The 25,279-nt window shown below is 37.6% G+C and overlaps 1 protein-coding gene across 10 annotated transcripts in view; it reads left to right on the top strand.

Annotated features, from left to right (window-relative positions):
• FHOD3 (formin homology 2 domain containing 3) overlaps nt 1-25,279 on the top strand; it is a 360,868-nt gene that overhangs the window by 253,447 nt on the left and 82,142 nt on the right. For 5 of the 10 annotated variants that reach the window (XM_048940642.1, XM_048940645.1, XM_048940641.1 and 2 more), the window contains exons 10-13: nt 1,697-1,935; nt 16,417-16,518; nt 18,788-19,165; nt 21,528-21,650. In XM_048940642.1, the coding sequence (XP_048796599.1) occupies nt 1,697-1,935; nt 16,417-16,518; nt 18,788-19,165; nt 21,528-21,650 (842 nt within the window). The remainder of the gene's footprint in view (nt 1-1,696; nt 1,936-16,416; nt 16,519-18,787; nt 19,166-21,527; nt 21,651-25,279) is intronic. The other 5 variants (XM_048940649.1, XM_048940648.1, XM_048940647.1 and 2 more) reach the window with 3 other exon arrangements.

Here is a 25,279-nt window from a genome sequence, read left to right as displayed (position 1 = left end):
CGTGAAAAAAGTTAATCTGAGCTCAGTGCCACTTGTCCTGCAGCTGAATACCCATCATGTCCTTGTTTACGAGTTTACACTGGACTAGGTCCTATACAGTTTGCAGAAATGGAGTAATAAATGACTTCATATTCACCACCTAGACATAAAATAACCACCGAAGTAGTCATATGCAAGGGTAGGATATCCAGTTTCTTAATTATTAGCCCTAATTTTCAGACTTCAGGAAGTATTGGCAGTGGGGAGGCTTAGGCAGAAATCAGCAATTATATGTAAAATTATATATAAAATAATGTAAATGTGAATTAATGTTATAGTGTTACGAAATGAAATGGCTTTATCTTCATCTCTGTCCAGCAAAGAATTTGGTAGCTTTCATTCTCCATTTTTTTCTTTCATTCTTCACCCCGTCACTAAACTAATTTTAGCAGAGCTACTTTCTACGTAGACCAGACTGCAAGAAGAAATCAGGTCTCTGGGCTTCAGGGAGCTTCTGCTCTGTGCTGGCTCTTCTTCTGCTCTGACCTTGGTTCCTGGAGAGATGTTTCATTCAGCTTCTCACTCTTCACTCCCAGCTGCTGTTGTGCAGCAGTGTTTCCCTTTCTTAAATCTGCTTTCCCAAAGTGCGCCCAGCATTGCTCATAGCCCAACTCTGGCAGTGGTGGAACCCCTTAGGAGCTGCTGGAGCTGAGTCTGATGTCCTTGGGGGCAGTGCTGGGCTTTGCTCATCTCTGCTGCCCCACCACTATGAAAGCCTTGCCACATAAGCCCAATACAGTTACGTCCACATACTGCTCCTCTACTGTTTCCAGCTGATGAACTCACAATGTAGGTCAGATTTTTCTGTCAAATGTCACTGTCGCCATGCTATTTTCAGCATTGTTCTTTCCTGAAATATGCATACGTTCCTCTGGATTTACAGTGCTTCTGAACTGGCAGGAAATGCTGAATTTTCCACTGAATGGCATATATGAAAGTAATTATGCTAAAAATTGGGAAGTTCAGCTGAAAAAATGTGTGGTCTCTGTTTTTTTCTTTTAATCCATTGTGGTATGAGTTCATAGAAACAGGTTTGTTTTGTTAGTGTTTGCTTTTTTTTTTTCTTTTTCTTTTGTTTACTTTCAGGGAGATCTGTAAAAATTGAGATCTTTAAGAAGGCAACTACATATGCATCAGCTGATCTCCTTCTTGGCTGAGAATAAATGATGATGCTTTTCTAAAATACTTTCTGAAGCAGTAGGCTATCTTTCACTCAGTCATTTCTAGTTGCATGTCTGAACAGCAGGAAATGTTTAATCAGCCAGTGTATAGGAGTTTTTTCAATTGATTTCAGCATAGACAAGAATTTACCTATGTATTTTAGGAGGAAATAAAGAGAGCTAGATGTCTAGCACTGCTTGGATTGCTTGTAAATTAAGTCCTAAAAAACAAACAAAAAAGCCCAAATCTAACATAAACAAATCTGTTGTTTCAAGTCCCACAGTGTTCAAGGTGTCAGTGTAGAGTTCTATCACTTGAGCTGCCACAGTGCGTATTAGCAAATTAGATAGCAAATTAGATAGCAAATTAGAGGGGTATCTGTAGAAATGATGACTCTAATAGGAATCTATCTTGTTGAGATCAGTAAATTCTTAAAGCCTACGTGTGAAACCCTATAGGAAACACGTCAGAAACCTTGCCTCTCTTTCCTCCTCAGATGACCCTGAGGCATGAGGATGGCGATGAGACCACTGACCCCCCTCCCAGTGGACGCAAGGACAGAAGAAGGGCCAGTCTGGGTGGCAGTGAGCGAAGGGGCCTGGAGCGCCGGCGGAGCCGCAGGCACTCGGTACAGAACGTGAAAAGCACTTTATCAGCACCCGCAAGTCCATGCAGTCAGTCAAACCCCAGCTTCATGCTAGGTCATGGACAGCGCGTGGAAGATCTCAGTGAGAGGTAGGTGCCTGAGCTAAGGGGCAGGCCTTCCTTTATTCCTGTTACTTTTCATTATGTTTATTGCACTTCATTAATCTGCCAGATTCCCAGTGTTTGTTTTCTTTCTGTTTTGATTAATCAAAAAAAAAAAAAAAAAAAAAGGAGAACATTTGAAGTTTAAAAAAAGCCACATAAATTTGTAGGTGACTTGATTTACCTACATACTCTCTGGTATGTAGGTAAAGATGGTTCTTTGACACCATTTGCCCTAAGTAAATGGACCCAAAGTACACGAGGTACTCTTTGATAGATTTGGTGTTCAATATATGGACATAATGGGAGATTGTACAGGTATATAGTCACATTAATGCTTGCTCTGTTTATGTTATGTTACTGTTAATTGATTTCTTCCCTTTGCAAAAGACATTCCAGCATAAATATTTTCCTTTTCTGTACTAGTGAATGTATCTGATCTTCTGTAATTAACAAAGAAGAGACAGTAATGACTGCTTGAGGAGCAGTCTGCAACAGTGAACTCTGTCAGAGCTAGTATCACTGCCTATAGCACTGTTGTTTGCTTGGACTATGCATGCTTAGAAAAAATGGGAGCTGCAAATCCCCAGCACGTCTGAATACCACACGAGAGGGCTGGAATTAATTTTGTCTAAGTAAGATGTCTGATCAGCTTGCCTCCTTTGATGTCTGTGGAGCGTAGCAAGCTCTTGTAAGCCTTCAGTTATCTAATGTATTCTTCGTGTCTAAAATTTCATCTAAGGGGAATAATGCTTTGAGGCTGGCTATTTCTCTCTTTTAATTATAAAGGGAATCTAGCTGAGTAGTTCACATGAAGATACATTTGCTACAGGTAACTAAAGGTGGACACATTTGTCTTCCAATGGCTCAGGGTGCAATTTGCAAAAGAAAAGCATGCTCCATGATGAGTGTTTCCTGTGTTGATCGTAGCATTTGGGAAGTTCTTTGGGGTCCCTCTTGATTAGCACCAAGTGGAAACTTAGAGCCTTAAAAACCCACGTTTCCTATAATGCTGCCCATCTTACAAAGCAAACTGAGTTTAAACTAGAATTTAATGGTTGCTGTCAGTATGAAAATATGAGACTCCAAATAATTCAAATAGTAGTTGAATATTGTATACCACAAAATGGCTTTTTTTCTTTTTCTTCTTTTGTATATGTCTTGTTGTTTTCTGTTGTTGTTTTGTTTTGTTTTGTTGGTGGTTTGTTTTTGTTCTGTTGTGTTTTGTTTTTTTTTGTTTTTTGGTTGTTTTTTTTGTTTTGTTTTGTTTTTTGGTTTTTGGTTTTTTTGGTTGGTTTTTTTTTTCCATTTGGCAACATATTCATGTTTTTCCATCCCATCCTATTGGCTGGGTTAGTGAACTGGAGGCCAAAAGCCACATGGTCTTACAGACAGATGACAAGGATGACAGTGCTTCTGAGGCTGAGTTTAAAGCATCTTCAGTCTGCGTACAGCTGGGAGATTCAGCTGCTCTGCGTGGAAAGCCTTGTGCATGGTCTTGGGCACCATTTTAGGACTTACTAATGTGACTGAGAATCTGCATCAATCAATATAGAGCAGATGCAGTTGATTTGCTAAACTGGTGAATTTGGATTAAAAGAACTGCTTTAATTCTAAAAAAATTGTTGACTTTCTTGCTGTAATTAAGAAAGTCGTGCAAGACAGCAGCTTCCACTAACACATTTTTCACTGTTTGCTTACTAGTTTTATTTTGCAGTCTTCCACAATTCCTAATGAATTTATGCTTGAGCTGATGTTTAGTAGCAAGCTAGAAGATTACTTGACAGATGAGTTTTATAAGTTCTTTGAAATATTTTTTTCACCAATATAGCATAATTTCAATAACTACCTTCCTTTTCTGAAAAAATAGCCATTTCTATTCCGTATCCTCCTTGAAGTTGATAATAAAGTATAATTTAAGTTTAAATCCAATAAATGAATCTTCATTTAAACATTTACAGATTCATGTAAACGTTGAAGTTTAATTTCATATTGCAGTTGTTCTACCAAATAATTTATTTTCCCTATTGGAAATTTATATTTCCCTATTGGCCCTGTGGTCTGTGAAGACCACAGAATGCATTTTTGTGCCCAAAGATAAAAGTTCTATGCCCAGTGAAATTTTCTAAGTTGCTGGGACAGGAAGCTAGTCAGCTGTCCACATTGACTCCTCTGTATATCTTACTGGCTTTCTGATAAATTAACTTTTCAGGAAAACTGTTCCTGTCCTTCACATTTTTCATCTTTTTGCCTAGCCAAATCCATAACTGTGGTAGGAAAAGTAAAACCAGCCTTTGTTCTTTACCGTATGTCACTGAATCTCTCAACTTTCATTGAAATAGCGTAGGTAAATGAAGCAATCTCTATACCTGATAGCTAATGTGGAACAAAAAAAAAAAGAAACAGAAATGAAATGAAGTGACTCGTTCAAATTTTTTTGCACATTTCTAAAGTTTGAATTAACCCTAAGTTGAAAGACATTTTTATTTCTGTGGTGTTCCTATTAGAATTAAGTTTTCAAACTTGAGCACCTGGTCTGTGAAGCAATATTTTTATCAATTTAAAGGATTTTAATGGAACATCATATGTTTAGGCCTTACTACAACTTATAATGAAATTTTAAAATTTTATGATGCCTTATGATTCTTTCAGAAGAAATACTGTTGTGCCCCTTGTGCTTCCATCACTGGTGTTATAGAGATAAATATGTAAAAATAGATAAAATTATTTATTGCCTTCAACAACTGTAAGTACAATTTGTTCATGCAGGAAAGATCTGTCTTTTGCCATTGACTTTCTTTTGGTTCATGAGTAGAGTCTCTCTCAAGGAAGGAAAAAAGTTTGCAGTATGGTTTTGCAGCACAGTATTTACAGAAATAGTTTCTTCAAAAGGGGTTTCAGTCTCTCTACTCATTCACTACATTTTCTTTACCAGTAGGAAACTGGTAAAAAGATTATAAAATTTGTGAAAATGTTATTGTGTTGCTTCTAAACTGTCTGTGTGATTGCAGATTTCAGTGTCTGTTTTTACTGTGGATTAACACCATCAAGTTCAGTGGAATTACTTCTTTTGGTCTTAATTAGAGATTAAAGTCATACTTCTATGCTGTTTTAGACAATATACTCGGTTATTTTTGGACTTTGCTACCAAAATCAGGAGAAGGTTCAAGATCCTCCTTGGATTCTCGTTCCCACAGTGTTCATGTTTCATTTCTTTCTAGCTGTGTTGGCTGGTTTGGCAGTTACTTTGCTTTTGTTTACCACATCAAACAGGTTGTCCACAGTCATCTGCTTTGTGTCAACCGATAAGTCTTCCAAAAAAGAGAAAAACCCATGGTGCCGGTAAAACAAAAAGGACAGTACTGGCCAAATTCTGTTCTTACAATGCTCTCTATCCAGAAAAGTTGTCTGAAATGAATGGAGTTGCTCTGATTTACGCCAGAGAGCAGACTTCGGGTTTTGAGTTGGGAAAAGTTGACCGTAAATGCTAAGGGCAAGCAAGACAAAAACTTGCAGGCCTTTCTCATCCATTTGGAAACCTTCTGCTAAAGTAAATACATTGATTTTTGGCTTGTGGTTCAAAAAATAAAATAAAATAAAAGCCCAAATCTGCTTTGTGTTAAAATCATTTTCATGGAGAGTGAAACTCAGCCTAATGTGTCTGTTACAAAGTAAATAAATAAGTCGATAACAACTACTTAAATAACAATGGCTGGAGGTTGTTTTAGTGATGTGTAGCTGCTACAATATACTTCATATGCTTCACCAGTAGGTTTGCTTTCCTCAAAACTCCTTTCTTTTACTGTGATGGCATAGGGCACCAACAGGCCTGGGGGGAATATCTGAATATCTGTCCTCTTAGAACATGGCACTTTAACTGCTTTGCTGAGGGTACCTCCTAAGGTTTTCTGTTCCAGTTCAAATTCAGTTCTCTCAATCTGTGGTCTAGCATTCTGTTACTTAAGTGGTAGAGTTTTAAACAAATTTGTTTGTGTTTGTTTTGTGTGAGGGTGTTTTGTTTTTAAAGCACAGCTAGCTTTTTCCAACCACGCAATGCATGTGTTAGGAGTGCCATGGAATTTAGACTAGATTGCTGGTTTTATTATATGCAGTGACTTCTGGGTAGAAGTCTTAAAATGTGAATTTCTCTCTTTCAGTCTCACTGTGTCTGGCTTAAAGAGAGTAGAAAACAGGTAGTTTGGAACGGCTCAGTGCTGTCTTTATGGAACATGTGCTTTACTAAAGCATACATACAAACCAGAATCAATTCTTTATCCCAGTTTTTTTTTTTAATGAGCCAGCTTCTTCTCGTTTTGCTGTGCATTTCCCTTCTAACTGCACAGAGACCATCTCTGTCTCTCTTCCTTGGTGTCCCATGTGAGCTGAGTCAGCCACCTGAGCCAGCTTCTATGAGATTTACCATGAGAGCTCTTAGAAGAATTTGAGTGAATAGCTCTCAAAGTTGTGTGGAATTTGTTATATTCAAAGACTCTGTGGTTTATGAAGTTGCAAATAGCTAGGATTAGGTACTCACCACATTCTGCCACACTTTCTGCTTCTTTTTTTTCTTTTTTTCTTTTTTTTTCCACATAGTTTTGATTCATTTTACATAATCAAAAAACTGAAAAAAAAAATTACCAGAACTGCTCACTATACATATTTCCCTGAAGGTTACCAATCTTCTGGTAGGACTTTGGTATTGGTATTGGTATGCTTGGAACCAAACATGCAGAATATCTGACTGCCATCTTAACTCATTAGAGTGGAGCCTGCACCCTGATAGGGCACCGGTAACTACTTTACAAGCTGCCTTTGTTTAGACCTAAAAGGCTAAACAGGTGTAAGAAAGAGCAAATGTGTGGGTCCACCTGAGGCTTCCAGATTTTCAATTGGAAAAAATTTGGCCTTAAGAAGACCAGGTTTGCTGGTAGCAGTGTTAGGGTCTTGTCTGGAAGGCTGTAATGACTCTTCCTCTGAACAGAGTAGTGCAAGGAACTCCAAAATTTCCAGCATATTTCTGGGACATGGCACCGTTGCACAGTGCACACTGAGCTCAAGGCTTTCACACCCTTTACATTCCCAGAGAAAATTGGAAAATTCTTGTCTGAACAAAGAAAAACTTTGCTGAGAAGTCATAAGGATCCGTTTGTCAGAAAATACATGCTTCTGATGTGTTAAGATTGCTAAAATTCAGGAAAAGATCTTGACATTATTTTGGTTTTGCCAGAAAACAATGAACATAGCTGAGCTAAAACATTTTTACTGCTCAGCTTTGGATTCCTGCAGTTTTTAACCAACGACTCAGATCTTTGTTTGACTATTATGTCCTGTTAACTGATTATTTAATTTGCTTGATATAAAGCCAGGCCTGCAGGGGTAGTTTGTCCAAAATTCAGCTGAGACTTCTTACTTGTTTTTAAGTAATTTTCTGTCTTCCAACAATGCAAACCATGGCTAATTTCTTATTTTCTGTAACATTTACCATGGCAAAATTCTGTTTTTTGTCATGAAGTTTCAAGTTCTGGTGACTCTGCTTCACAGTGTCAAATGTTTGATTACATAAATACAGATGACTGTGAGTTGAAGTTCTGAGTATAGTGATTAGTAAGTTTTCTGTGTGTGTGTGTGTTTTAAGAATATGTAAATACTACATTTCTTACAGTCAGTCTTACAGTTGTCTATCAGAAATACAGATTTATATGATATAGCAAAGTAGGAAGACTCTGTGTTACCCTTTAATGGAGGACTTGGGTTCTGATGAAGATATTAAAGGCCCAGAAGAGAAATTAAAAGAATATTTTTATTGATTTAATTAAAGGAAGCAAATGTATGTTTTCTTAGACACTTGTCTTTAATTCCTGTTTTTTGATATTTGAGCAACTGAGGCACAAATCTAGACAAAGAAGACATCCCCAGGATGAAAATGCAGTCATGGGAATGGATAGGCTAAGCATCTCTCTAATACATACATACATACATGTGTATAATCTGAGCTACCTAGCACTAGCAGTGGCTTTGAAATAGGATGACAAATCATTAGTTATGATAGATATGTTAACTTTTTCACATTTTTAATTAGTACAAGGTAAAATGGAAATGGTTTGTAAAGCAATGATTTTGGATATAGGGCTGGAGCACCTCTCCTATGAGGAAAGGCTGAAGGATCTGGGCTTGTTTAGCTTGGAGAAGTCTCTGGACAGACCTCATTGTGGCCTTCTAATACTTGATGGGTGTGCATAAACAGGAGGGGATAAGACTGTTCACGAGTGGATAGTGATAGGACGAGGGGGAATGATTTAAACTAAGTCAGGGGAGGTTTAGGTTATATATTAGGGAGAAGTTTTTCACATAGAGGGTGGTGACGCACTGGAACAGGTTGCCCAAGGAGGCTGTGGATGCCCCATCCCTGGAGGCATTCAAGGCCAGGCTGGATGTGGCTCTGGGCAGCCTGGTCTGCTGGTTGGCGACCCTGCACATAGCAGGGGGATTGAAACGTGATGATCGTTGTGGTACTTTTCAACCCAGGCCATTCTGTGATTCTATGATTGTATGATTTATGCATCAGATTGAAAAGACTGGTAAGATAGCATCTGCTCACAGCATCTGACAGAAAGGACGTTGAGGTGCTGGAGCAGGTCCAAAGAAGGGCAAGGCTTATGAAGGGCTTGGAGAATATGCCCTATGAGGAGAGACTGAAGGAATGGGGATGTCCACTCTGGGGAAAAGGAATCTGAGGGGAGAACTTACTGCTCTCCTCAAATATCTGAAAGGTGATTGCAGTGAGAGTGGGGTTGGTCTCTTCTCACTGGTGACAGGTGAGAAGACGAGGGGAAATGGCCTCAAGTTGTGCCAGGCTAAATTTAGGTTGATTATAGGAAAAACTTCTTTACAGAAAGGGTTGTTAAGCACTGGAATAGGCTCCCTAGGGAGGTGGTTGACTCACCATCCCTGGATGTGTTTAAAAACCATTTGGATGTGGTGCTCAGGGACATGATTTAGCAGAGGGTTGTTAGTTAGAGTAGTATGGTTAGGTTACGGTTGGACTCGATGATCTTTAAGGTCTTTTCCAGCTTGAGTGATTCTATGATTCTATGATTCTGACCTTTATCAGCCTTTGACAACAACAGCATACAAAAAACTATTCTGTTAAGGCAGTGCTAGTTTTGAGTTTGAGAAAGGGAGGCCACACTTCTCTCATTCAGGTACACAATTATGTACAGAATTCAGTTTGCAGTGCTGGATTTTGTTGTAGAAGCAATGGTAGATATTTCCAGTTTGAATTTAAAGAGTAATGAAAAAACACTGAAAATTAAGTGAGATTGTCTGTATGACTAGTGCAAGTGCAGCATAACTTAAGTCTTTTTTTTTCACTGCACACTTAGCTTCAAGAAACTACCTGAGAAAATGTAATGCTGAATCAAGATTTGAGTCTATATTTGTGGATGTCCATAGTAATGTCTGACTGACTGGCATACGTGTTTCAGAGAGTTTACCTCCCCAGCATGTTCCCAGTTTTTGTAAACATGACTCTCTAATGCCAGGGAAGTATTTTACACATACGATGTGATGGGAAGAAAAAAAGACAACGATTTGGCTGGATTCCATTTCCAGAAATCCTCCCTTTGAAGTAAGGGGCAGTAACAGTGACCTCAAGGCGTCAACCAATATGCAGTTCCAAGCTCTGAAAACACTACTTCTTCTCCCTTCCTGTATATGTTTCAGTGTTTATTGCTTCTAAAACCTCTCTTCATCAGGATTTTGTTTCTTTACCTTTGCTACTCATACAGATATAAAAACAGCAGTGCTGTTTGGTGATCAGAGAGCTGTGAGTCTTGAAGTCTTTGCGCAGCCTTGTCAGTATCTTAAGCAAGACTTTGTTGTCCTGCTCTGCTTTGATATGTCCTATATAAACAAACTCCAGCAATGAATGAAGTGTGAAGGCATTACCTACATTTTTAGGTGTGAAAAGTTCTTACTGAGCACATTTTGGGAATAAGAAAATAGCAGGAATCTAGAGATAAAGAGCAGCATAATATGAAGGCATGGAGAACATATGTACTGTACATTACTTGTGATTTCCACAGTTCTTTATTTAGGGCAGAAATACTAAGAGAAGTTCCCTTTTAACCACTATAATTATGCATTTGAGTTTTTTTTCCATGCAAATTGCCAGATTTTAGGCTTTTCTAGTAATTTGTTTTCCATACCATTTCATGTGTTTTCATCGTCGTGTAGTTGCACAAATTGCAGTGATCTGTCAAGTGGAAGAGTGGAATGGGATCTGGGGGCTTAATAGGTGATTTCTTTCAGTTTTGGTGGAGGAAGAAAGTACTTGTTTCTTACAAAATAAGAAATTAATGGCTTCAGTTATCATTGCTTTCAGCTTTCGTGAAAGACCATTTGTCTGTGTTCCGTCAGCTAGCATACAAGAAAGGAAGAAGCAGAAGTGTACCAAAGCATTGGTTTGTTTTACGAGGACTTAAGAATTTATCTATGAATTGTGCTGTCTAACCAGTGAAAGTAGAATTCCACTCATAAATTGAGGACAGTGGCAAGCAATTGCAAAAGAAAATAAAATGGCATCCACTGTGACTTACGAAGACTTTTCTTTGATGAAATGTTTTTTCATTTTCTGTTTGTTCACCTGTAGGGAGTTCAGAGAAGCAGTTTTCCAAGTTCTGTTCAAGAGGTAATGTGGATCAGAGGTTTGAAGTGGGAGGGACGTGAAAGAGAAACCGTACTACTGAGTTCAGCTGTACAATTTTTATCTTATAATAATATTGTAAAATGGCTAATGGTCACTTTTCCTTAGCTAAGGGTGGCCTCTATTCCTAGTTAGCAGCAGCTTCTCTAAAAGGCAGCGAAAGTTTAAATGCAAGTAATTTAAAGAAGCCAAACTGAAAAGCGTTTGACTTAATTACAAAGAGAAAGAGAGAGAGAAAATTCCTAATTAACAATTAACTGCATATTGGGCGATTTTCAGGGAGTGTGGGAATAATGGCCAGTACCTCTACAATTCCCCAGTCCTTTATTTTCTGGGTCACTTCATAACTTAAAGGCCTTTTCTTCACTGAAGTACAGTGTTCCTTTCTTGACAATTTCAATATGGGTGGTCTAAAAAGGCTCAGAAGTACACTAACATCCTTGTCTAATGACCTGAAAAATTTTGAAGGAAATATTTAATAAGACTTTAGCAAAGGTTAAATGAGCCCTACATGAACTGGAATCATATACCATAGTAAGATTTCTTTTTAATGTGCTGTTATCTCATTTTTTAAGTTATATATACGCATTGTATGTGCAGACCAAAAAGTTAGTCCTCTAAATATGGCAAGACCATCCTTTTTCGTTTTGTTCTCTATTCAAGTATTAGTGGTCAAATTCTTCCACACTGAATTAAAATGATTTAAAGCATATATTTTATTTTAAAAGTTTCCACTGATACCAAGCATAGTAGAATATGTTTTTGTGCTCATGTTTCTTTTCTGGCTTTGTTTCTTTTCTTTCAGCACAGTCTTACCCTTTCTTTTTTTTCTATTGGCTATGTCTTTGTTTTAAGAATTAAAATAAAAAGATTGAAAGACTGCAAGTTAGAACAACCAAAGTTTGAGTGTCTTCAGGCTGCATTCATCAACTATAAAGAAATGTTTTATGCGGGAGACTAGAAGGGATCTCTGGTACGGGGTAACTAGTAATTGACTAGGTGATCTTGTATACATTGCTCAAGTACATGGCAGACACATCGGTTCATAGATTTTGAAAATCATATTTCACAATGGAAGGTACTCATTTGTATTTTTGTGAAAAAGAAGTACATGTCAGGATGGTTAAGTGTCTGTGTGTTAGGTAAGATGTCGAGCATCTCGTGCACCTTGCCCCCACCTTCTGATAACTTGCGGATTGGTCCCTAGATTATCATCTCCTTTCATCAGTCTGCGTTCATTAGCATTTATACCTGTGCATAACTTCAGGCAACTATTTAAAATCAACAGGACAAATTTGATTGGAAGAAAATACTAATTCATTAGTTTGAAAGTCTTTGCTTAGATTTCATTTTGATGTCTCAATGATTCTTCATCCATAAACTGCACTTTTATAGTCTTTTTGAATATGTATTTTGAAGGGCTATAAATGCTTTGTTCAGCCACATTCAAACTAGTAGATGTTTGTTAGTTGCCGTGGCTGATGATACAATTTATAAAGATTTGTGGGATTTGGTGTTTTTGTTTGGTGGGGCTGACAACCTGTAGCAGCAATCCATTTGAAGATGAAAATAAACATAGTAAATGATTGTTAAATCTGTTTTCACTGCTGCAAAGCTTTTGTTTAAGCATTTCTAATCTGGTACAGTTGTCACAGAACTGAAATAATCCAATAATAGCCTTAACAGCTGAATATATCGGGTCCTTCAGCATTAGCTGAAGCCCTTCATCGCTGTCTCAGGAAAAATATTTGCCTTGAGTTGGAACAGGATAAATTGCTCTGTGCTACTGAAAAATGTGCTCGTTACTGCAATGTAGCTCAACTGAAAACCTCTCTATGAATCATTTTTCTTCATTTAATTCTATTATTGCACTGACACAGCACTTGCATTTGTATGTGGGAGAGAAAGTGTTTTTCCATACCATCTCTTTTTCATTTCACACAAAAAAATGAACACAGAATACTTACACACCCAGATGAGTTCCCAAATCTGTCTGCTGTTCTGTTTGAGCATCCCTCAGTTTGACATTCTTTTCTTTACAGGAATGTCATCTGTCTTTTGGTAGTGTTTTCCTGTTCAATAAATATTCAGGTGGATTTTTTTCTTTTCTGTCTTTTGGGAATAATTTACTTAGCAAAATACTGGCAAACAACTATCATTTTTGCCTTTGTTGAATGAACTATGCTTAATTCACCAGGTCTTGTGACTGAGCTTGCACACATATTTTCATTGTGTAAATTTCCCTTGATCAAACTTCCTTCTGCTAGCAAGTATGACCATGTCTGTGCATACCACTGGCCGCCTGTACTGCAGAAACACAAAAAATCAGCTCGTTCCTCTGACTTCCCCAGCTAATTGTCATGAACAAAGAGTTAACATTAGCAGAGGAAGAAAGTTTTCTAGTCAAAAGTTCTGCTTACTAAAAAGTCAAGGAGACTTATGGAAATCCTTGGCCTGACAGAAGAATTATCTGGCTGCAATTATGGGAATAATATGTGCAATAATCTATAATAGATAAACTTCCAATAAAATATTCAACTTTGAAACAGTACACATTAGGGGTGTGTTTAATGTCTGATTATAGTCTATAATAAAAAGCGTGCTGCACAGAGCTGTGCATGTAAAGTTTATTTGAAACATGATATTTTCAAGTAATGTTCAAATGGAAAGGCTGTTACAGTTGGTTGGCTCCTTTGGAGTACAGAAAGTCGTGATGTCTGAGAAGCATGGCTCTTGATTTTTGACTTCTTCAGATGAAACTGCAGATAAACATCACAGCAGACAGAAGTATTTCCTTCAAGTCACATTATGAACAATTGTGAAGAATCATGAAGGAGGTCAGAGCCTGCACATTTCCAACAGCTCCATGTAGCTCATATCATCCCCTAGTTGAAGTACTATTTCTTGTAGACAATTTCAGACAGACTTGAACCAAAACAGGTCCTCAGATGTTCTCTCTGAGAAGAGTTTTAAGTTCTTGTGATTGACTTAAAGGTGAAAATATTTCTTGCTAATCCCTTAGTCTTTGGCATATGGCTGCACAGCTTATCTGAGCGAAGGGCATATGTAAAAGGCTCAAGTCCTGTAAAATGGCTTTCTTACATACGTTCTGAAGAGTTAGTTATATCTTAAATATGTTTTTAAAGAAATGCTAGTGGTTATGGAAAATATGTAATTGGTAGCCTTGAGAACTGAAATACTGTAGTTCAGTTTCCAGGTTTGTCTTCTGAACTGCTGACCAATTCAACTGGGTTTGACAGGAGCATTTCCATTGTGAGTCTTTAAGCAGCTTGCTTTTCAGGGCTTTTTTTTTTCCCCTTCAGAAAACTAGCTTCTCTTCTAAGGTAAGATGCTGCGTATGCTTTCTAACAGGCTATATATCCAAATTTTATAAAGGCTATTATATATAGGCTTAATTTGGAGTGTTTTTGTGTTTGCAGTTAAGAAAGTTGATCAAGGATTAGATTTTCCCATTAATGGATTAGAAAGATGCTTTGCAAAGGAATTAGAAACCCCAAGTGCTGTATTTTAATTGATTTCTGCTAACCTGCTGTGTTTACTAGATAGATCTCTAGTAAGTTGTAAACTTTTTACACAGAAGCTCAACATTTTCAAAAACATGTTCCTAAAATGGAATTGTATGTCCTAATTGAGCTGCAGACTTCAGCAGGTTCTGGGGAAATAGACTGCGTGGTAAAAGTAGATTTGGGGCTTTAGGTACCAATTAATATCCTTATCTGATAAGTTCTGATTAAAAAAAAAAAAAACTTTGAATGGTGGGGTAGGGAGCAGCTGTCACTGATGGTAAATAAAAGATGTAGTATCAAGATTTAGATCTTAAGTTCAAGCTTGTAAACAAGATACAGAAACAGGATGACAAGGTCTCTAGAAAAATACTAATGATCTAGTGCTCTGAAGTGATCTTATAGTGTGCACCAGCTCTCTTTAATTCTGGGTATATTTTTCCTTTCCTGTTCTTCTTCAGTTTATTGTAAATATAACATTGATGGTTCCCAGTTCAACTTGCACTGTACAAGATTTTAGTGTATTTATGTTCCTGTCCTTAATAGCTTTCACTCTGAAGAAAGAATAAGGACCTTTCAAAATTAGGAGCTCCAATGTTTCTAATAAATTTTTCAATTATGATTTTGGGCGTTTTGAGATGAGTGAGGAGAGTGAGGAATTTTACGTCAATCCGGGAAACTTGACGGGAACTTAAAACAGAGTCATCACAGGACAGATTTTGTTCATATTTTTAGTAGCCACATTATCAACATTGTAGGATTCATTGCGCTGTTATCAGAAAGCTGTGAACCCACTGAGCTTTGTGAGTTATTTCCCAAATATGATTGCTTGTAGGACTGGCAAATCCAGACATTTTACTCTTCACAGGAGAAAATAGCAAAGCTAGTGTTGATCTACTTGATAGTAAAGAGAACGGACAGTATGGGTCCTCTCTGGTATCTTTTTCTTCCTTTAAATATGAATACATACTGTGATCTTCTACAACATGGTTATGATGTTGCAATACCTTAGGAACTGTTAAAAACACTTTATAGATTTTTGCCAGAGTACTGGAAAAAGTTCCAAGTACTTCCATTTTCCTGATTGTTATAAGACTAACTCCATACAAATGCAACAAAATTTGGACTCATCCTTTGCGGTGTCATGATGAGTTTGTGATCTCACATTGTAAATATTCCTTATCCTTGTAACATGTAACCATACCAATTCTAGATGGGGAAAAAAAATCACAAAGCATGCCTTTACAATTAAAGAAAACCAGCTTTCAGGAAAATGCAAGAAATGTATGAGTTTCTTACAAACTTTATTACTGTTCATATGCTTTATTCTTTGCATGGGACATAAACTAGTGGTATTCATTGTTTAAATCAAATGGAGAACTGGATCAGCTGCAAATGCAAAAGAAGTCCAAAGAGAGAATATTTTCTAAATCTTCTGTGGGTCTGTTCATCTGTGGAAGAAAACATATAAATGGGAAGGATATGAGGCAGAAAATGCAGTCTTTTGTTTTGTTTAATATAGTTTTATTATTACTTATGTGGTTTGTAGGTTATGGAGGCTTTATGCGTGACTTAAAATTCTTCTCTGCCAGACTGAGGGCTGAACCAAAGCCTGGTTTGGCCATACTAATGATTCTTTACTGATATAATTCATTTACTGGCATTCAGTAACTTAAGTATTGCTGTGTGCAAATAGTCCTGAACTGATTTGGTCTCTCTGTTATTTCTAACTTAATGGTTCACCCTGCTCTTTTCTGTAGCTGAGCTATTGGCTGCTTAACCAAAACATTTTGTCTGTGTTAATTTTAAGGTGTAATATGCAGTTCCAGTTGTTCAATGTCAACACAGTGTATACTGTCCTTTAAGCCGGATACATCTTAGCTACTGAGTCTAACAGTGGTATTGTGCTATTGAAAAATTTCCATTAATGCATGTGTAGATAGCAAATGGAAAGCCAGGTTAGGAAAAAAAAAAAAAAAAGCTATTTTTCTTTTAATAAGAAAAAAAAAACGTAAATGGGGGAGAGGATAAAAATTACTGCGTTACTGCTGCCCTCGTGGCAACATGTACTTAGCATGAAGTTTAGATGACTGTTTGACTAGTGCCACAACTACTCCTCTCAACGTTTTCTTTCCATTTCTAACCTCATTGCATTTATCTTTCTGGGGACTCATGTCATTTTCTCTTCCAACTTTTCTCTTTCCATACCACTGCATGCCTCTTTCCTTGGTGTGACCTCAGAGAGGAGGAGGAGTATGAAGAAGAGGAAGAAGAACAGCCAGTCACAGAACCCAATACTGAGGATGAGGGGGAGGAAGAGACCAGTAGGCAGGTCAAAGCCAGGTACTGGGATTCAGCATCATCCATGCACCTTTTCTCACTCTGACATTAATTCACCACCAAGTGTGCGGCAGTGTCTACCTTTTCACTCACACTCCCAGCTCTCTTTTTAAAACCACTCCTAAGGAAATCTTTTTGCATCCAAAATCTTTGTCACTGTATGCAACTAAAGGAAACTGGTTTAGTTGTATAGGCTCAGGGCACTGAGAGCTGTTTGCATTCCCTCATTTTATTAACAAATGAGTACTGGTCACAAATCATAACATTTAACTGACAGCATAATTTCTAAGCATGGTGTAAGTTTATCTTTTAGTTAGAACAATGCTGAAACAATGCAGTGTGTTGCTGAGTTAGGATACTGCTCGACTTACGTTTTCTTCCATATTTTCACAATATAGCCTTATTAGCAATGTCTGTAGCTAGGAAGAAGATTGACTTCTTTTAAATTCTGCTATGATTTATATCAATTTTTCACATTTTTAAATAGGAAAGAACTACTTAGAGGCAAAGCTGATAGATGTATAACATTTTATACATACATGTCCATCTGTGTATATATGGCTGTAAACAAACCACTTATCAAAACAATATTCTCATATAAAATTTTCCACTTATTTCTGAGGTATATATGGATTTGGAATCTGGCAACTTCATCCTAATAAATTGGAAGAAAGAAAATATGTTTTTTCTTCCAGACAGCCATTTGATTTAGGTTAAATTGTTTGGCTTTGCAACTCGGCAAATGAGATTGGATTTTTTTTTTAAATAAACCACATTCATGCAGACGCTATACAGCACAGAAGGAAGAAAGGAAACTGTTTAATGTGCAAATTCCAAAGAAAATACTGGACTGTTGTTATTAATATCTTCCAGTCTGCAAATGTAGCCAGTGGCTGCCTGAAATTTCAAAATTAAGTGATAATTTCCTCAAATCCTATTCTTAAAAGTCAAAGCTAAAACACAAGTTATTAGTAAATCACATGAAAATAATAAAATGCTGTGAAAAAATGTTGAACACAAGAGCCATGAAAAGAACATAACGTGTGCTTCAGACTTTGTTCTTTTAAAATAATAGTCAATTTGAGATAACTGGATGATATTCCCATGACTTTTTAAATACCACCCTTCATCATCACTAGTGTGGTGTAATAAAAATGATCTGAATCCTTGCCATTTGTTTTAAATCCTGTCAGGAAGAGTAGGAAAAACCTCGCGTTAGGGATTCGTGTCATGCACAGCTTGTGAAATAGATGAAGGTTTCCAGATTGCCCACTGTGTTTCAGTTGTGAAAAAATTACTTGGTATATATTTGATTAACTTCATAATATTCTAACGTATGTAGCACATGTTGTTTTGTTGTTGTTGTGTATTCTTTGCCAAGCCTCAGATAAGGTCCGTGCATTGCAAGCATGTAGGTGGATTGCAGAGATGGTCTCAGGAAAAGTTTATCAGCCACTGGCTAAGTGATCCAGCCCAAATCCCTGCACAGTGTTTATGCTTGAGGTGCTTGTGAAAACAGATGTCCAGGAGTGCATATCCCATGGCTTTTCACCTGCCTTGCTGATTCTGTTGCTCACCAACACCTACCTTCACCAAAGCAAAGCAGATGTGTTTTCTGTTCACGCAGTGCAGGTCTCTAACACAAACAGAGCAATTGATTGGGATGCTAACACTTAGATAAATGCTGATTCGGTTTTGTTTTGTTTTAATTTTCCTCTTTGATGGATAAAGTTTTTTTTTATGGGCTCTTTTGGTAAAAAATATCCGTTAACTGAGGGGAATGGTAATCAGATACCCGTCCTTCAAGAGGCAGTCATGCAGATTGTGTCTTGAAGTATCTATACTCAGTGCAACAGATCATCTGGCATGATGAAGCTGTTTTGTGCTGCTCTGACTACATTTACAACCTAGCTTGAATTACTTGAAAATTATTCAGAAAGTGGTTATGAAAAGGCTCATGAAAATTTGTTCTGAAGTCTCTGAACTAAATCATTTAGGCTGAGTTGCTTCCATGCCTATGTATTTCCAATCCCAAGAAGATACAAATATCTGTTTCCTTACTTCTGGGAAAAAAAAGTAAAAATTAAATTTAAAAAAAAAAAAAAAAAAAAAAAAAAAAAAGATGATTATCTGCAACTTAGAAGGGGTTATTTTTTGCCTGATCCTCCTAGACTTTTTTTCTCTTCCAAGTGGTATGATTTGTTGATCTCTCTTTTCTCTGTTTCCCTTCTCTTCCCATCCTTTCCCTTCCCACAATATTTTCTTCCTGCAGTGGGGTCCCAGGTGCACAGGAAGCTGTGAAAGAAAACTTTTCACAGTGTTGTGATTCTTCAGCCACCTCCAGTGCCATTTCTCAAGCTGAGAGGCCTCTCCCCTGCTCTAGAGCAAAGAGCTCTTCTAGCAGCACCTCTTTTGTGCCTGATTCATCTGTCTCTCATCATAATTCTATTCTTTCACCACCATCTTCACCAGCAGCAGTTTTGCTAAGCTCTTCCCAAAATTCATCAGCATCCATTACTCCAAAGGCATCTCCAACGGTAGAGAAATTGCCCTATGTACCACATACTCCTTTTCACCTCTTCTCATATGACTTTGAAGAGTCTCCAGCATCTGTGAAAGAAAAGGAAGCAGAGGTGATGAGGGAAAACAGGTAGATTTTATACAGCTGACATGAATTTTTAGATAAATGAATAACACCTTTCAGGAATTTTATAGTGGTAATAATGTTGTATTATTTCCAGAACATACTGTCTTAGTTTTAGTCATGTAAGCCCGTGTTTTGATTTGATTGATATTCTTCCCTTGCCTCTGTTGTTTTCATCTCATCTATTTCCCAGCTTCCTCTGTGGAGCAGTAGGTAAATAACATGTGATTTGGGAGATCACATAACAGAGCATCATTTTGCTCTCATTTAAAACAGTGTAACTTGCAGGCATGATTTTGTGAAAATTAATTGAGCTTTTAAGATATAAAACTGAAAGTGATTGGATCAGTCCTTAGAATTACAGCATCACAGAACTGTAGGGGTTGGAAGGGACCTCTGGAGATATCTAGTCCAACATCCCTGCTAAAGCAGGCTCCCTAGACTGGGTTGCACAGGAAAGCAAGTTCTCTCTAATTTAGTGAGAGTTATTGTTGCACTAATTGAAATTCTAGGTCTGAGAAAGGATTCTGCACTGTATCAGCACAGAAGAAAAGTAAACACAATAATTGATAAGAAGGTCTTGTAGCGTTTGATTGAAACTGAAGTGAAGCTTTCTGTTAGTGTTTAGAAAGTGAGTTTAGTTAGTTGAGTTAGTGTTTAGTGAGCGAGTTCTGAGATTCTCCTGGGACAATTGAGCTTTGCCTTCTCACTCAGCATGGCCACAGGCAGGGTGTTTTGTGAGTTGAGTATGCTGGAGAGAAGACCTGTGCTAGGTCTGTGCCTACAGGACAGCTCTATCCTGCTTAGCTACGCAGCCCTCCACTGGGGTTGTTTCTCTAGTTGATTTTCTTCTAGGGCAGGATTTCCATGAAGGCAGTCATTTCCCATTCAGCAAAATTCCTTCGTAGCTTAGAAATATTCATAGCAGCATTTTTTCCCCAAATGACTCCTCACTTCTCAGACTTGCAGCATGGTGTCTGGGATTTGTATTCTAGAACATAAAATTTGGCTTTCACAAAAAAAGGAACACATTCTCTAAAGCATTATTCCTTGCAATATTAAAAAACGCTAAAAGAAATTTATTTTGTTTTTAACATTGGCCTTGGCAATTAGCAATGCTATTGTACCCTTAGGAATTGAAATTTTGCATGACTAGATGTGTTTGTTAAATGGAGCAGAAGGAAAACAACCAGTATTTTCAAATAAAATTGCTGAGTTAAGAGGAATTACTGTGTGCTGAGGTGCATGGGAGAAGAAGCAGTCCAGAAAGGATAAGGTAAAAGGAGATCTATTGTATGTTATGAATTGTAATGAAGAAAATGATGGTGCTCTTTCTTCTGAACTGAGTTTTGAATCAGTTGGCCTTGTGAAATATTTCACCTACCGTGCATCGTATGCTTTCCAAAAGGGAAAATGGTAATTTGTGTAAAAAGAAATGTTCTAATTTTAACAAATCAGGAATCTCTGTGCCTCCAAGAAATGCTGTTTTAAAAACAGTGGCTAAAAGGGACATAAAAGCAACACAACTGCTGTTCCTGCTCAGTATAGGAGCCAGGTTGAAAACGTTGATACAAGGGACTCTTGGGAGGTGGCCATTCCAAGAGCCCTGGAAGCAATTTCTCTTTGATCAGCAAACTCACAATGAAATCAAGCAGTTATGTGTGGTTGTTTTTCTTCTTTTTTTTTTTTCTTCCTTTCTTTCCTTTTTTTTTTTTTTTTTTTTTTTTTAGTAGAGGGAATGGCTGGTAGAAATTCCTAAAGCCATTCTTTCAGAAACATGTAATTTTAACCACGGTGATGATTTTTTACAGACATCGTAAGACATGGCATGTAAGCTGTGACTTATGATGGGGGAAGGGAGAGAAAATGCTGTCTGCTTTAATTGGAAGGGATATGTATGCTTTATAATGCAAACGTTCACAAATTGTATATGTCCCTGTTCAGAGCATACTCAGGAATGCTGTTGTTTGTATTAATTTTCCTAGGAATTGCTGTTGTTGACATGGACTTCTGGGAGTCCCAAAAAGCTCCCAAAACAGCTAATAAATTTGACTAACTGAGCAGTAATTTAAGTATTTCTGCTCCGAGTAGTCACCTGAGTGGGTCATTCTGGTCTGTCAATATTTTCCATAACAATAGTTTAGTATTTGAATTAAGTATTTCTGTGACATAGTTTATATTAAAGTGAAATGATAGGTATATTTTGAAGCTGAGGTTAGAACAATATTTTCAGAATGTAGATAGATGAGAAAGTCTGGGATGCAGTATCATTGCCAATCTCTAGACAAGAGGATTGACTGTTTCATGTCTGCTTGCTGATGCATTTTTTTTCTCTCCCTTTCTACTACACTCCTTCTCACTTCTTCAGATACAATAGCTATGGCAGCAACTCTTACTCTTCTCTGCGACACTCTGGTTTGAGTGCTCCTACAACACCCACTTCTCGTTATGGGACAACTCTCTCACCACCTCAGGAGTCCAAGTCTGACAGGTTTGTAATTTCGTCACCATTTTGACACAATTACTTTATATAGAGAACAAAGGAGATAATTGTGAACTGTTTCAAAATATCATAGAGCCAGATCTTATTTGAGATTGAAAAGAGAATGTACAGAAATCTCAGCATGTTCATTTCCCACGCATTCACAAGTCATTTGCTCAGCTAATATTAAAGACTGCGTGTATTTCCATCCTAATTCTACTTCTTTCACTCAAGTGGATAAAACAGATTTCTCTCACATGTATGTTGATCTGCATATCAAAAAGGTGAATTAAAGCACATTTTGTTTATTTCTATTTTTAAAGTTCAATTCAGACAGATCCATTTTCACATCATGAAGTGTAAAATCACAGAAATGTACTTAGTTCAGAGTTTCCTAGGCCTTAACTTGTCCTTCCTTGAACACACTTGGTCTATCTCACGGTATTTTGTTAAGGGCAAAACGTTCTTACGGTAGGTAAAAGACGCTCAAGTTAACATGCCAGTTATCCTCTCACTTAGGAAAAAATAACTAAAACCCAACAACAACAACAAAACCAGGGTATTTTTAACAGTTGAAATACTATTTTGAGTTATGTAACATACTTCAGGAAGAAAAAGGATGGGAAAATATTATGAATACATGAAAAGTAAAGTCTTCTTGGCAAGAAATTTGGACCACCAGAAATGAATTGACTGTTACAACCTGAGAGTAAGTGACAGCTTCAGAGGACGTCATACTGAGTTTAAGAAGGAAGGGTAGAAATTTTTAATTACACATGCTGTCAAAGCAAACTACTAATTTCCAGTTAGGCCAGGCAGGCTTCATATTGTTTGTTGCCAAATTGGCTTTTGATTCAAAAAAATTCCATCTCCCTCCCCTGTGTTTGAACTGGGGTTTTTTTCTATATTCTTTGTCTACATTCTAATTAATTTTTATTAGCTGTTTTGGGATATTTTTGTGTATAGAAATATTTATATATGTTCTGTGTGTATGTATTTACGTTTGAACGTACCGGTTGCCTCACATCCTTTTGAGTCTACTACTCAGAATGGTTCAAGTTAGGCTTTCAGCATGTATATATTTCTACCCATGAGGTATTGATTTAATCTTTTTTTCAAGTGAGTAATTACATTAAGTTTATCCCTGGAGAAGGGCTTCATTTTTCATTTGCTCTTCTTCCATAAATAACTTGCCTTGATTTGTCTTTCCTGAGTTAAATCATTGCTGAGTGACACCATAATAAAAAACTCCATAGCAGCATTTTCACCCACTTTTACCATAGCAAAATAGATGTAAGATAAGCAAGAATTAAAGATATCCCACTGCTTCTGAAGGTTTAGCTTTCTACACCCTTTCCATTTTAAAGCTTCTGGTTGCTACTGAAGAAAAGAAAGCCGAGTAGTCACACATTGAGATGGCTGAAGACAGTTGGGCCTGTCGTGCAAGAGGTCAATCAGTCTGGCTCCAATCCAGCAAAGGAAGTGAGCTTTCATTTCAGCATGTGCATAAGTGTGTTGGTGGCTGGGAGCCAAAATGCCTTGGCCCCACAGGACGAAGCTGTAAAATTCACAAATTCATAGATAGTTGAGCCAGAGGGGAGCTGTGTGGTCATCTGTTCCAACCTGCAGTGTGTCTCCTAGAAGCTAAGTGAGAGCCTCCGTACCTTCACTGGCATTAAAGAGACAGTTGGTGACTCCTTCTGGAAAGCATTCCAGTATTTGTCATCATGCTAGGAAAATATTTCATGTTTTGGAGGAAATTTTGTCTAGAAGCATCTTCCAGCCATTGCACCTCATTCTGCTTCTCTTTGAAACTGGCAAACACTATGCCTTCAACAAATCTCTTTTACGTGTTGCTGGGATTGCATCTCCGTCCTTCCTTTAGGTTACATGTACCATTTTTCACCTCACCTGATAAAATCTCTTTCTTGTTAAAATTTGTAGCTTGCTATTTATGGTAGCTGATCTCATCAGTCTTTCCACATGCTTGTATTTGACACATTTTGTTTATGAGTCTCTGAGAAGTGTGAAAAATGCCTGCATGCCACAGCTCCATGTTACCGGCAGAGTAGATGCAGTTTTTCTTGAAAGATAATGAAATATAAGGATTTGGATGCTATTTTGCATCAAGACATGTTATTTTTTGCTGTGCTGCCATTCCAGACATAGGGTTCAGCAAATTCTAATGACACAACTGTTTTGAAGGGCAGTTGTCTGCTTTCATTTTGTTCTCCTGAAACGTATGAGTTGTAGAAATGCCCATGCATAGATGCACAGGTAGCATTTTGCTCATTAGAGAGTAAGCTGTGTAGTATGAGCAGCATAACTTGCTGCTCAACTACTAGGTGGAAAATATTGTGAAACATTTCACAGGTTTCTGTCAATGGTGTTTGCCGTAGAATATGACAAAAATTTGCACAGGAAAAAAGGTTAAAAGATGGGGAGAGAGGAAGAGTTGATAGGAAGTTGCTTATCTATGGTTAGCTCCAAGGCAAGTTTTCTGCTTTCAGTTTAGGATTGCAGTAATCCAAGGACACTGCAGAAAGACCCCTGTCTTTTGTTATGCAGAAGAAAGCTTCAGAGGCAGCTCCTGGTACTGTTTATCTGACCTCCAAAAGGAGGAGGAAGAAAGAGGCAGCACATAGAACATTGCCCTGCAGAATAATTCATGCCCCATCCAATTGTCCTCACAGGCTTTCTCAAGCCTCAGTTGCATTTTACTTTTGACAACGTAGGTGGAAAGCAGCTGAATGGTTTACATTTTGACATTCATACTTTTAAAACCCTGCTTGGCTAAGAACCATAGGAAATCCAGAAGAGCAGCATGATTCAGTGCAAAAGTAACCAGATTTTGTTCTCTGAAATACTCATAATGTATGAATTTTTGATTGTACAGCAGAAGAAAAGGCTTACTTGACTGTTTCTTGGTTTCTAAATTCAGCTGCAGCCTTTTGCCAACTTCTTGCAATACTGTTCTTCTTTTTTATTTCCCTGGATCTCCTGTGGAGAGCCATGTTTCTGAAGTGCATATTGCAGCCATGGGAATCCTGCTGAAGAAGGGCAAATTGTAGGGCCCTTTCAGCTTGGCCTTTTATTAAGAAAGAAGTGTTATTGATTCCCTCATATCTCTCTTATGAAAGTTGTTCCTAATGCATTCCAATATAACCCAGTCCTCCTGTTTCTAACTGCTAAAGACTGTTTTGCTCCAGAAATGTACTGCTCCCTGTCCTCATGACTTAAATCACCAGTTAACTCTCTCCTCCAATCCCAAAGGAAAGAAATATCTCAATTTCAACTTCATGGCTTCATAAATTTTGCTAAAAAAGGGAAATAGCCAGACATTGTTACAGCACATCAATGAGAAAAGCATTTTTCTGTACGTCTGATGAGTTACCTTCTTGTCTAGGGGAAGGAGGTGTTTGTTGTAAGACTATTCTGTATTTCCTTCCCTTATCTTCACATCTGTGGTACTTAAGTTTAGCCAAAGATTGCTTTCTCAGATTTTGAATCTTATATGGTCACTGAAATTGAAAACTCCAGCCTCAGTCTGCAGTTTTCTGGAGTCATTGAAAGCTTGGAACAGCTTTGCTTGCAAAGCTTGTCAGCTCCTCACCCTGTGTTTCTGATGTTGAGGTGTA

The sequence above is a fragment of the Lagopus muta genome, chromosome 3, assembly GCF_023343835.1.
Source record: "Lagopus muta isolate bLagMut1 chromosome 3, bLagMut1 primary, whole genome shotgun sequence".
NCBI classification, from domain to species: domain Eukaryota; kingdom Metazoa; phylum Chordata; class Aves; order Galliformes; family Phasianidae; genus Lagopus; species Lagopus muta.
Note: the sequence above shows the minus strand (reverse complement) of the source record. Positions and strands in the feature narration are given on the sequence as shown.